Source organism: Phyllobates terribilis, unplaced genomic scaffold, assembly GCF_046119375.1.
Source record: "Phyllobates terribilis strain yellow unplaced genomic scaffold, ASM4611937v1 Scaffold_449__1_contigs__length_1482836, whole genome shotgun sequence".
Lineage (NCBI taxonomy): Eukaryota > Metazoa > Chordata > Amphibia > Anura > Dendrobatidae > Phyllobates > Phyllobates terribilis.
This window is the reverse complement of record NW_027363209.1, coordinates 737,324-751,824: the sequence shown is the minus strand read 5'-3', so window position 1 is coordinate 751,824 and position 14,501 is coordinate 737,324. Positions and strand designations below refer to the sequence as shown.

The window sequence follows — 14,501 nt, the reverse complement described above, 5'->3', positions numbered from 1 at the left end:
AGCGGGCTGATTTAGACAGGCACACCAAGAGGCAAACGTCTAGAGAAAAGAGGATATCCCGATCACTTGAGTGCCACGCTGTATAGCACAGGGGTTCCAGACGTTTAGAAAACATTCATAACATTCTGCATACATTTGCCATTGTCTGGTTAAAATACGTTTTTCTTGAAAACAAACTGTGTAAGAGTCGAGTTTCTTTGTCGGTCACTCCGCCGTGTCCTGAAGAACACCACTGGTACACGACTGACATTTTTTCACATAATACGATTTCATTTTTGAAATTATAAATGTGTCTGAAAGATATTGGATGCTTGTGCTTGTCACCTCCGGCATCAAGACGTCTAGAATGGACAGACGGACACTGCATGTTATTTCATGTTGGTCTTTGCCGGCGTCGTTTACCTGTTAACCAAGATCTACGTTTTCTATAAAAGTTATTATTAAAAAAGAAAAAAAAAATCTAAATGAGTAATTTCTGCAAAAGCGTTATTTATTTTTTATTAATAAAATTCTATCATATAATCTGATACGACAGTGATAGTAGATCGTGTCTCAAAAGTGCTACATCTGCCTCCTATCGCCCAGTCGTGTATCTCGTCGTCTCAGGCTTCTGGAGTGATTCACACAGTCTCCTGAGCCACGCGGTAATCGTAGACACTTCCTCGCTCTGCAAAGCTGCGACTTTGACTCTTTATAGGCTTCTGTGTATTATCACCAGCCTTGTTGTCGCCATACCCTCCCCCTCCTGGGGTATGAAGAGTGAATATGTCCTGGGTGAAAAAAAAACAGATTGTACGTTTTATTTTTCAACCATAACAGACCAATGTTCCTGGGGTTGTGATGTCGAAGAAAAGCATCTGGTAGATTTGCTGGTGTTCCTGTTATGCCAAGTACAGACCCCAAAGCTGATACATGACATGAAGGGTTTCATTTCTAATCTCTAGTTATGGCAATGTAAAGCGCCAAGACCAAAAGGTGACTCCGGAAGATCTGCAACACGGCCCGCGCAACCGTTAGATGTCATCAGTTGGGACAGCAGCATTTAAGAGGTTGGAAATGGTGCCTGTTCTGTCACCCATCATACCCCCGCAACATGATTGTGATAACCAAGTTATCAGCATCCCACAATAGGGAAGATGCTGGAGACTTCTGTGTCTCACATGTAGACATCAGAAAGGACCCCAAAAAGGAAATGACAGATGGTATTTACTACATGGCAACTTAGGGCCACAGGCATTCATACAACACTACGGACCTAAAAATAAAAAAAAATTATAGGTCTTGGAAGAAGAGAAAATGATAGAAAGCAAAGGGGGTCCACCTAAACATGGAGCTGGTCTTGCCTTTAGGTACCAGGCCTCTCTAACATCTGCAATAACTTTATCCCTGTACAAGATAACCAAGCAGAAAAGAGAACCAAGGAGGCTGGGAGAAGCGCATACATTTGGCGCAATATTAATGTGTAAAGTCAAGTGAAGATTAATCCTTCATTCTCTCACCCCAGGTTCTAATGAAATGGAAGTTTTCCCACCCAAGTTGATGTTTTTCCCTTCACTTCGATGCAAGAAGTTGAGCCCAGGAGCACCAGGAGATCCACCTGGAATTAAAGTGATTTATATGTTGTTAAAATAAATTGCCATCTGATATATTTGTGACACATCCACAAGAACCCACGCCTTACAAAACACAGGTCCAATGACCTCTTATTTGCCGATACTGAGTCAGCTAGTAATCTGTAATGGTGTTGAGCAAATAATTTTTTTCCCCAAAAGTTGAGGGTACCAGAGATGAAACCAGCACCTGTCGGGTTCTTTAGTGACAGCCATTAAGGGCATATCCTGTGACACTGACCTAGACTAACGCTGTCTGAACCACAGATGGCGCGAATCAGAGTCTGGCTGCGCAATTTTGCCTCCAGGTATTTCTTTAGCGATGGCGTTACAGAGAAAATATACACTCAACATTGACGCTGCAACACCAAGAAGGAAAAGTCATGTAATTTTTGAGATCACAGTATCGATGGATGTCACTGATCTGCAAATCAAGAAAAAAATGGAAACACAATTTTCAAAACATCTTGAGTTATTCAGTATGGAGTACGAGCCACGTGCAGAAATACCGACACTTCCAGCTTCAGTTACTATCACTAAGATTATTAATGGTCGTCTGACGAATGTTCTGAGCAAATCATCAAGATCTGCTGCTGGCAGCTCTTGCGTATTTACTGACCAATGACGTCCAGATGTGCTTGATGGGAGAGAAGTCTGGAGATGCTGCAGCGGTATAACGTTTAGGGCACGCAGGCGGTTCACAGTAAAATGTGGTCTGGTGTCATGTTTAAAAAAACAGCTCATGGGACTCGTTAAAGAAAAGGCTGCACCACTGGTTACATGACCACATCAATGTAAAGCCGAGCTGTTAATGTACTCCGAAGGAAGACTAGAAGAGTCCGGCTACCCCACACCGTAATCCCGGGTTTATGATCGGTGTGATATTCCCTCGTGAAAGCTCCTCATGGCATTGCCCATACGGTCTTGTCAGTTTTGAAGTAAGACGTGTAGTGATCCATTTTGTACTGCAAGTGAAAGTAGATGTCACATACCCGAGGGCAGGCATCAAACAGTCTCTACACAAACCATCAGAAGGCATTGGCAAGGCACTGAGCTACAAGCCAGATGGCCATCTACAGGCATCCATAGATCTCAAGTGACTCTGCTCAAAGGCCATCGTGGTGCAGATCAATATGGCAATGGAGTCCTCGCCTCTGCAGCGACGAGTCCCACTAGGAATAAGCGTGCTACCATGGCCCCTCGTGTCTCTGGACTTGTCTCCCAACGAGCACATTGGAGATGTCAAAGGTTGGTAATTACACAGGAGCTGCCAGCAGTGGATCTTGGTGATTTGCCCAAGTGCATTCAGCATCAAAACATTCTTCAGACGAGCATTAAAGGAGTTGTCTGGTCAAAAGTGATAAGTCTGCAGTCACTCTGTGAGACTTAGCACCTGCGCTGGGGGGGATTGATGTGAGCTGCGGGGATCCGCCGGTGTCAGACTCGGTAACTGAGAGTGTGTATATGTTATACATATACCCGGGCAGCCGGCACCGCATCGCTCCATACAGGTGTATGGAGTGAGGCCACGCGCCGTCTAGTGACTTGGACGGCCAGTAGGTGTGTCCGACTAAAAGGCGCGGCCTCGCTCAATACAAGTCTATGGAGAGCGAGGCTGCGCCCACTGGCCGGAGGTATGTATAACGTATACACACCCTCTGTTACAGAGTCTGAAACCGGCAAATCCCGCAGCGCACAGTGTCTGCACTGGGTGGATTCATAAGTCTGCAGTCGCGCAAAGTGACTGCAGACTTATACACGCACTGAGCACACCAACTCTTATATCACTGAGGTTAATAAAACGGTTATCCGGTCAAAGGTAATATCCGCACAGAAACATACCAGATACTGAATAATTTGAAATGTTTTGACATTTTTTTTCCCATTTTTTTCATGCTTTGCATATAATTAACATGTCTATTGATCCAATGATTTTTATAATTCTGTGACTTTTCCTTCTTTGTGTTAGGATTTCAGTGTTGAGGAGTGAAGTTTGAAAGCCGTCCAGGGCCCACAGGAAGAGATATGACTGGTCCGATGACGTCCCCGGCCGGCTTCACCACATCTCGCTCCAGTGGATTGATAGCTGTCTGCCGTGTATGTATTGACTCCACAGCTCTGCGTTTAGGTAGTGTGACATTAGACTGTATCATGAGGACCATCTATCGTGCCACCTTGGATGCCGTAGGGTCGGAACACCCTTCGCTCTGTGAGAACCGACAAGATGACGCGTTCTCTGAACAGCAGCTCCCGAATGACGCCGTCACCACCACAGAACTTTCCCCGACCACCAGAGTCCAGACGTAACTGGAAACGCTTCAGGACCACCGGATACCTAAGAGAGGGGCAGAGGAACAAACTGCAGGAAACATCTAGAGCCGATGTCTGAGCCCGATCCCTGCTAGATTATTACTAATCGCATGCAGGAGAATATACTAGAATGTTCATTAGATATTAATCCAAGTGGATTTCTTCCTTGAATGTTATGTGCTGCAAAGCATTATAGAAGGAAATCCTCTTCCAAGGAAATAAAAAAAAATAAAAAAATCAATAACTTGAGAATAAATATACCCCTCCCCCACATTGGCAGAAATGAATACTTTTTTCCCCCTGCCACCCCAAAAAAAAAGTTGCCCCCATATTTTACCAATGAAAAATTTCAACAGTATCATTAAAAAAAACAATTTGCCCTAATAAATTTGTTTTTTTTGTTCTGGCTTTCGGGATTTATCTACTACCCAAAAATTGCAGGTTTATTACACAAGATTACTAAAAAGGGTCAAATAAAACAAAACTTTAACTGCGTACAAGTGTGTAGGAATACAGTGAAACTATTTTCCCCACACAATGAACATTAAAAAAAATTTCACTCTTGCTTTTTACTTTTACCTTTGAGAGTAAATAATTAGTTCTTATTACCTCAAAATGGCGTCTTTGAGAAATACAACGCTCAAAATGCAAGCGCCCTACAGCTAGATCAGATAAATTACAAAGTTATGGCTAAAAAACAATAATAAAAAAATATTTACTTCGTCTTTAACCCCTGGGCACATATTAAAAAATACATCCACATTGGGTCCGCACGTATGGGAAAAGGCTCAGGAGCTATTCCTTGTACCGTTTCTCCAGAATCTCCGGGTCTGTAATTCGCGTATTGGTCATGTGACTATGAATTCCGCTTCTGCCGTCCCAGTGTGGACCGGCCCCGGCACCGCCGGCCACCGTCTCATAGTATCCGATGTTCTGGTTACCAAATGTGATGTTGTTCATACAGCCCTGAAGAAAAGGACTCCATTATGGTGACGTGCTGCTGCTTCTTCATACATCATGGGGGATTTCAGCAGAGGGGTGAAAATATTTTGGAAAAATTTCCAATTATATTCACCCCTTCACCATATCACATCCCACCCAAAAATGCAATAAAAAGTTGTATGTACTGTAGAATGGTAAAAACCACAGCTCGGCTCACAATAAGATATAAAAAAGTTACAGGTCTCAGAAAATGGCGACACAAGACCATTTTTTTTTTTTTTTTTCATAAAGTTCAGTAAAATAAAACGTTACAAATTTAGTATCTCCATAATCATATGGACCTGGAGAATCAGGATTCCAGGTCATTCTTACAATGTAACAAACACTGTTAAAATGAAACCCAAAAAAAACAATTGTGGAGTTGTGTTTTTTTAATGGTGTCATCCCACTTGGATTTTTTTCAGCCCATTATATTGTAGTTCTGATTCACACTATTCACTTTACAACTCGTCCCGAAAACTACGGGCCCCCATACAACTTGGTCAACGGAAAAATAAAGAAAAGTGGTGGCACTTGGGGGGGGGGGGAAGGAAGAAACAAAATGCGGAAAAGTGTCCGTAATGGGTTATGAGTCCTTGCCCCATAGTACAGGGTCTGCGCGCGCGGCATAATCGTGTGAATGAGCCCTGACCCATGATTTGTGTTTGCACTAACCCATCTCACCTGTGAAGCCGCACACACTTGAAAGGCCTTAAAGATGACATCAACAATCCTCTGTGACGTCAGCACGTTGCCCCCCACAACGGCAGCGTCCGGAGAGGGGTCCAGAATCGATCCTTTTGGGATAATGACTCGAATGGGCACCAGGCAACCCTAGAAGAATTCCAAAAATAAAAACAATAATGAATCTGAGCCTTCCTATCTTTACTCAAGGAAAAAAAAAGGCATAAAGATGGTTCTAATAGAGACTTATGTTTGTGTCTTATACATTATTTCATTCGCACGATTCATGTTGCCAAAACTACGCACAGCATGAACCAGATCCCGGCTGCACGATTGCAGTCAGGTATAATGTTCTCCCAAATTCTCCAGCATTTCAGAGAAAATATAGTTAGAAGACCCAGGCGGGGACCATAACCAGAAATCAGACTGGTCCACCGCTGTCTCCGGCGGCTTCTCCCAGCACCGCTCTAGGTGATTGACAGGTCTCTTGCATTGGGAAAAACCTCTCAATCACCTGGAGTGGAGCTGGGAACCAAACCTGGAGATGACCCTAACCGAAACCTCTAACTACTGTATATTTCCTCTGAAACGCTGGAAATATTCAGGGAAAAACGTTCCAAGCTGCAGCCAAGCTGCCAGGTCCGAGTCATCATGCCTGTGATTTAGGCAGCATGAATCACCCGACAACCCATGGACTGTGAGTGCTTCTGGGGAAAGCAGCCGTGCCCATATAATCCATTAACTTCTCTCATGTGATACATGTGGAGAGATTCCTCTGCTGACCTGGTTTAGGGGAATATCTTGGCCGACCATGCAGCGTAGACAGTAGATGAGGGCGGAGAGGGTGATGGCTCGAGGGGCATTACAGTTCCCAAAGACTTCATATCCGGAGTCAGTGAAATCAAAGACCGCGCTTCCCTACGACAAGTGGAGAAAATGTATCAGAATAACGCAGAAAATTTCTTTTTTTAATTAAAAAAAAAAACAGAAAAAAAAAAACACAACAATCTGCACCCAAGAGACATATAAAGGAATTACACAATATTAATCTGAACACGGAGCCATGCCGACCAAAATACTTGGGCATAAGGTAAAGTAGTGGAAAAGTTATTTGTAAAGAGTCGGAAACACAAAAATCACCAGCTCCAAAAATATGTAAAAAAAATACATGATTTATCCTTAAATTGTTGGGTGAAATGTCCTCATATTGTGCTTAAGAAATATAATCAAAGTTGTATGTAAATTAGAGATGAGCGGATCAGGCAAAATTTATGTTTTGGTGCATTTATTTCTAGACCCCAGGGCAGACTAAATGTGAAAACTAAAAAAAAATAACTCTCATACTGACGTCACCGCTCACCTCTACAACCACTCCATGCTTCTGTCCGCTCCTCCATCGCAACTCCGGCCAGTCGTTGATCTAGGCTGCGAGCGGTGAACACCAGGACCTGCTCACGGTGGACAGAGGACAGGGAGCAGCGGCTGCAGCCGAAGAGGTTTCTCTCTTTTTAACGTTTTGTTGGCCCTCTACTGTGCAGTAAGATGGCGGCCGCAGCTGGCTGCCATTTCACTGAATTCGCGCCAAGAGGATTACCAAAAATCCATATTCTCCAGAATGCAGATTTTTGCAAAATTCAAGTACAGTTCAGTCCCATACAAATAAATGTGTCCTTCTCTAGTATAAATGTATCATAAAGCCCAGGAAAGACACAATCTGTGCCCCCCGCATCACTACACGACATCACTATTACCAGTTATTTATACCAAATCCTGACACTGACAAACTACAGCAATTACCGTCCATTATAGTGCGAGACTTGTTGTTTTACCTCCTCTTTGTTAATCGTCACCTTCAGCTTGATAGGAGACCCGTCATCCATGTAATCTACAGACTCCACCTCTAGGGCTCCGGACTGCTGCTCCCACCGATGAGCAAACTCCCTCAGCATGCCCCTCACTGCCACCTCTGCGTTACCCTATATAATAGAAAAGCCATCACAGCTCCCCAAAAATCATACAAATACTGATTGTACCATAAAGAGCAAGAATGAGCAATAAAAGAAAAAGCATAATACAAGAATAGTAGATATAACTAATATAATACTGCCCCTATGTACAGGAATATAACTACTATAATACTGCCCCTATGTACAAGAATATAACTACTATAATACTGCCCCTATGTACAAGAATATAACTACTATAATACTGCTCCTATGTACAGGAATATAACTACTATAATACTGCCCCTATGTACAAGAATATAACTACTATAATACTGCCCCTATGTACAAGAATATAACTACTATAATACTGCCCCTATGTACAGGAATATAACTACTATAATACTGCCCCTATGTACAAGAATATAACTACTATAATACTGCCCCTATGTACAAGAATATAACTACTATAATACTGCTCCTATGTACAAGAATATAACTACTATAATACTGCCCCCTATGTACAAGAATATAACTACTATAATACTGCCCACTATGTACAAGAATATAACTACTATAATACTGCTCCTATGTACAAGAATATAACTACTATAATACTGCTCCTATGTACAAGAATATAACTAGTATAATACTGCTCCTATGTACAAGAATATAACTACTATAATACTGCTCCCTATGTACAAGAATATACCTGCTAAAATACTGCTCCTATGGACAGGAATATAACTACTATAATGCTGCTCCTATGTACAGGAATATAACTATTATAATACTGCTCCTATGTACAAGAATATAACCACTATAATACCGCTCCTATGGACAGGAATATAACTACTATAATACTGCTCTCTATGTACAAGAATATAACTACTATAATACTGCTCCTATGTACAAGAATATAACTACTATAATACTGCTCCTATGGACAGGAATATACCTACTATAATACTGCTCCTATGTACAAGAATATAACTACTATAATACTGCTCCTATGGACAGGAATATAACTACTATAATACTGCTCCTATGTACAAGAATATAACTACTATAATACTGCTCCTATGGACAGGAATATAACTACTATAATACTGCTCCTATGTACAAGAATATAACTACTATAATGCTGCCCCTATGTACAAGAATATAACTACTATAATGCTGCCCCTATGTAGAAGAATATAACTACTATAATACTGCCCCCTATGTACAAGAATATAACTACTATAATACTGCTCCTATGTACAGGAATATATTATTGTACATAGGAGCAGTATTATAGTAGTTATATTCTTGTATGTAGGGGCAGTATTATAGTAGTTATATTCTTCTACATAGGAGGAGTATTATAGTAGTTATATTCTTGTACATAGGAGCAGTATTATAGTGGTTATATTCTTGTACATAGGAGCAATATTATAGTAGTTATATTCTTGTACATAGGAGCAGTATTATAGTAGTTATATTCTTGTACATAGGAGCAGTATTATAGTAGTTATATTCTTGTACATAGGGGGCAGTATTATAGTAGTTATATTCTTGTACATAGGGGCAGTATTATAGTAGTTATATTCTTGTACATAGGGGCAGTATTATAGTAGTTATATTCTTGTACATAAGGAGCAGTATTATAGTAGTTATATTCTTGTACATAGGGAGCAGTATTATAGTAGTTATATTGTTGTACATAGGAGCAGTATTATAGTAGTTATATTCTTGTACATAGGGGGCAGTATTATAGTAGTTATATTCTTGTACATAGGAGCAGTATTATAGTAGTTATATTCCTGTACATAGGGGGCAGTATTATAGTAGTTATATTCTTGCACATAGGAGCAGTATTATAGTAGTTATATTCTTGTATATAGGGGGCAGTATTATAGTAGTTATATTCCTGTATATAGGAGCAGTATTATAGTAGTTATATTCTTGTACATAGGGGCAGTATTATAGTAGTTATATTCTTGTACTTAGGGGGGCAGTATTATAGTAGTTATATTCTTGTATATAGGGGGCAGTATTATAGCAGTTATATTCTTGTATATAGGGGGCAGTATTATAGCAGTTATATTCTTGTACATAGGGAGCAGTATTATAGTAGTTATATTCTTGTATATAGGGGGCAGTATTATAGTAGTTATATTCTTGTATATAGGGGGCAGTATTATAGTAGTTATATTCTTGTACATAGGGGCAGTATTATAGTAGTTATATTCTTGTACATAGGGAGCAGTATTATAGTAGTTATATTCTTGTACATAGGGGCAGTATTATAGTAGTTATATTCTTGTACATAAGGAGCAGTATTATAGTAGTTATATTCTTGTACATAGGGAGCAGTATTATAGTAGTTATATTCTTGTACATAGGAGCAGTATTATAGTAGTTATATTCTTGTACATAGGAGCAGTATTATAGTAGTTATATTCTTGTACATAGGGAGCAGTATTATAGTAGTTATATTCTTGTATATAGGGGGCAGTATTATAGTAGTTATATTCTTGTACATAGGAGCAGTATTATAGTAGTTATATTATTGTACATAGGAAGCAGTATTATAGTAGTTATATTATTGTACATAGAGGCAGTATTATAGTAGTTATATTATTGTACATAGAGGCAGTATTATAGTAGTTATATTCTTGTACATAGGGGAGCAGTATTATAGTAGTTATATTCTTGTACATAGGGAGCAGTATTATAGTAGTTATATTCTTGTACTTAGGGAGCAGTAGTATAGTAGTTATATTCTTGTACATAGGGGGCAGTATTATAGTAGTTATATTCTTGCACATAGGAGCAGTATTATAGTAGTTATATTCTTGTATATAGGGGGCAGTATTATAGTAGTTATATTCCTGTATATAGGAGCAGTATTATAGTAGTTATATTCTTGTACATAGGGGCAGTATTATAGTAGTTATATTCTTGTACTTAGGGGGGCAGTATTATAGTAGTTATATTCTTGTATATAGGGGCAGTATTATAGCAGTTATATTCTTGTACATAGGGAGCAGTATTATAGTAGTTATATTCTTGTATATAGGGGGCAGTATTATAGTAGTTATATTCTTGTATATAGGGGCAGTATTATAGTAGTTATATTCTTGTATATAGGGGCAGTATTATAGTAGTTATATTCTTGTACATAGGGGGCAGTATTATAGTAGTTATATTCTTGTACATAGGGGCAGTATTATAGTATTTATATTCTTGTTCATAGGGAGCAGTATTATAGTATTTATATTCTTGTACATAGGGAGCAGTATTCTAGTAGTTATATTCTTGTACATAGGGGCAGTATTATAGTAGTTATATTCTTGTACATAGGGAGCAATATTATAGTAGTTATATTCCTGTACATAGGGAGCAGTATTATAGTAGTTATATTCTTGTACATAGAAGCAGTATTATAGTAGTTATATTCTTGTACATAGGAGCAGTATTATAGTAGTTATATTCTTGTACATAGGAGCAGTATTATAGTGGTTATATTCTTGTACATATGGACAGTATTATAGTAGTTATATTCTTGTACATAGGGGGCAGTATTATAGTAGTTATATTCTTGTACATAGGAGCAGTATTATAGTAGTTATATTCTTGTACATAGGAGCAGTATTATAGTAGTTATATTCTTGTACATATGGACAGTATTATAGTAGTTATATTCTTGTACATAGGGGGCAGTATTATAGTAGTTATATTCTTGTACATAGGAGCAGTATTATAGTAGTTATATTCTTGTACATAGGAGCAGTATTATAGTAGTTATATTCTTGTACATAGGGAGCAGTATTATAGTAGTTATATTCTTGTGTATAGGGGGCAGTATTATAGTAGTTATATTCTTGTACATAGGAGCAGTATTATAGTAGTTATATTATTGTACATAGGAAGCAGTATTATAGTAGTTATATTATTGTACATAGAGGCAGTATTATAGTAGTTATATTATTGTACATAGAGGCAGTATTATAGTAGTTATATTCTTGTACATAGGGGAGCAGTATTATAGTAGTTATATTCTTGTACATAGGGAGCAGTATTATAGTAGTTATATTCTTGTACTTAGGGAGCAGTATTATAGTAGTTATATTCTTGTACATAGGGGGCAGTATTATAGTAGTTATATTCTTGCACATAGGAGCAGTATTATAGTAGTTATATTCTTGTATATAGGGGGCAGTATTATAGTAGTTATATTCCTGTATATAGGAGCAGTATTATAGTAGTTATATTCTTGTACATAGGGGCAGTATTATAGTAGTTATATTCTTGTACTTAGGGGGGCAGTATTATAGTAGTTATATTCTTGTATATAGGGGCAGTATTATAGCAGTTATATTCTTGTACATAGGGAGCAGTATTATAGTAGTTATATTCTTGTATATAGGGGGCAGTATTATAGTAGTTATATTCTTGTATATAGGGGCAGTATTATAGTAGTTATATTCTTGTATATAGGGGCAGTATTATAGTAGTTATATTCTTGTACATAGGGGGCAGTATTATAGTAGTTATATTCTTGTACATAGGGGCAGTATTATAGTATTTATATTCTTGTTCATAGGGAGCAGTATTATAGTATTTATATTCTTGTACATAGGGAGCAGTATTCTAGTAGTTATATTCTTGTACATAGGGGCAGTATTATAGTAGTTATATTCTTGTACATAGGGAGCAATATTATAGTAGTTATATTCCTGTACATAGGGAGCAGTATTATAGTAGTTATATTCTTGTACATAGAAGCAGTATTATAGTAGTTATATTCTTGTACATAGGAGCAGTATTATAGTAGTTATATTCTTGTACATAGGAGCAGTATTATAGTGGTTATATTCTTGTACATATGGACAGTATTATAGTAGTTATATTCTTGTACATAGGGGGCAGTATTATAGTAGTTATATTCTTGTACATAGGAGCAGTATTATAGTAGTTATATTCTTGTACATAGGAGCAGTATTATAGTAGTTATATTCTTGTACATATGGACAGTATTATAGTAGTTATATTCTTGTACATAGGGGGCAGTATTATAGTAGTTATATTCTTGTACATAGGAGCAGTATTATAGTAGTTATATTCTTGTACATAGGAGCAGTATTATAGTAGTTATATTCTTGTACATAGGAGCAGTATTATAGTAGTTATATTCTTGTACATAGGGGGCAGTATTATAGTAGTTATATTCTTGTACATAGAAGAAGTATTATAGTAGTTATATTCTTGTACATAGGGGGCAGTATTATAGTAGTTATATTCTTGTACATAGGAGCAGTATTATAGTAGTTATATTCTTGTACATAGGAGCAGTATTATAGTAGTTATATTCTTGTACATAGGAGCAGTATTATAGTAGTTATATTCTTGTACATAGGGGCAGTATTATAGTAGTTATATTCTTGTACATAGGGGGCAGTATTATAGTAGTTATATTCTTGTACATAGGAGAAGTATTATAGTAGTTATATTCTTGTACATAGGGGGCAGTATTATAGTAGTTATATTCTTGTACATAGGAGCAGTATTATAGTGGTTATATTCTTGTACATATGGACAGTATTATAGTAGTTATATTCTTGTACATAGGGGGCAGTATTATAGTAGTTATATTCTTGTACATAGGAGCAGTATTATAGTAGTTATATTCTTGTACATAGGAGCAGTATTATAGTAGTTATATTCTTGTACATATGGACAGTATTATAGTAGCTATATTCTTGTACATAGGAGAAGTATTATAGTAGTTATATTCTTGTACACAGGGGCAGTATTATACTAGTGATATATTTATAATACTGCCCATATGTACAAAATTTAAAATGATAGCTCCAGAATTGTGTTACCTAATAATTTAGTGAGCAGAGCAGATGCTTAGTGTTAAAACACTTTTATTATTGATCCATCATTATATATTTTTTTCCATAAATCATTAATGCAAATGAAAATATGTAACTTTGTAAAACCTCTCAGAAATCTGCTCCTTTTTCCTCCTGGGCTGATTTTTCACTCAATACAGGGGTAAAATTTGTATTTGGTGAAAACAGATTTTCTCATCACTAAGAGGGGTGACGGGAGTTGATGCACATAAGATTATATGGAGAGGGGACAGGTGAGGAGCTAGAGAGAGACACAGTTATTCTGCTGCAAGGTCTCCTGAAACAATAGTTACACTTTAAAGGGGTTCTCCTAGAATGTAATAAAATGGCCCCCCGTCACTTCAAACGACGGCCCGACCTGCAGTCTAAAGAAACAGTTCCCGAGACCTGTGTCTCAACTGACAGAGGAGCTGTATTGTAAGCGCACATACCACAGAGCTTCTCAAGAAGGACTGACAGGAGAATAAATAAATCATCTTCTCGGCTGACTGAACACACAGGATTTTTTTCTCCAGCTGTAGTCCTCGGTACTCAGTCAGCTGAGAAGATTTATTTATTTTCCTGTCACCTCACCGGTATGTGCACTTACATACAGCTCCTCTGTCAGTTCAGACATAGGTCTCGGGAGCTGTGTTTCTTCACGCTGTAGCCCTCCTTGATACGTGACCAGGTTGGGCTGTCGTTTGCATTGAGTGACGGGGGTCATTTTATTACATTCTTGGAGAACACCTTTAGCAATAGGTCAGATATATAATCAGTGATTGGCAGTGTCCAATGCTCAGGGCTTTGGTACTAACCTGAATGTGTGCCATGTATGCCTGCACCACTTCCAGACCGTAGATGTCAATTAGCTCATTTACCAACTGGATGCCCTTCTGATTGGCTGCTACCTGTGCTCTCAGGTCAGATAAATTATCATGAAGATTACGGGTTCCACTGCTGCCAGGTATTAGTCCTGAAGCCATCAGAGCCTCTGTGACAGCTGTCAGGACACACAGATGTAAGAAAAAAGAAATATTTTAATGGGACTAATATACCATGGAGTAATAGGGCCAGAAAATCCCAAA

General features: G+C 38.2%; 1 protein-coding gene across 2 annotated transcripts in view; it reads right to left on the bottom strand.

Moving 5' to 3' along the window:
• Positions 1-469: 469 nt before the first annotated feature.
• The window catches only part of LOC141229007 (5-oxoprolinase-like), a 74,274-nt gene continuing 60,242 nt past the window's right edge, over positions 470-14,501 (bottom strand). Inside the window, exons 20-27 of one of the 2 annotated variants that reach the window (XM_073667380.1) lie at positions 14,232-14,416; positions 7,415-7,561; positions 6,369-6,503; positions 5,586-5,735; positions 4,729-4,886; positions 3,785-3,945; positions 1,500-1,597; positions 470-770 (exon numbers count right to left, since the gene is read on the bottom strand). In XM_073667380.1, the coding sequence (XP_073523481.1) occupies positions 621-770; positions 1,500-1,597; positions 3,785-3,945; positions 4,729-4,886; positions 5,586-5,735; positions 6,369-6,503; positions 7,415-7,561; positions 14,232-14,416 (1,184 nt within the window). In that variant the 3' untranslated portion in view covers positions 470-620. The remainder of the gene's footprint in view (positions 771-1,499; positions 1,598-3,784; positions 3,946-4,728; positions 4,887-5,585; positions 5,736-6,368; positions 6,504-7,414; positions 7,562-14,231; positions 14,417-14,501) is intronic. The other variant, XM_073667381.1, reaches the window with a different exon arrangement.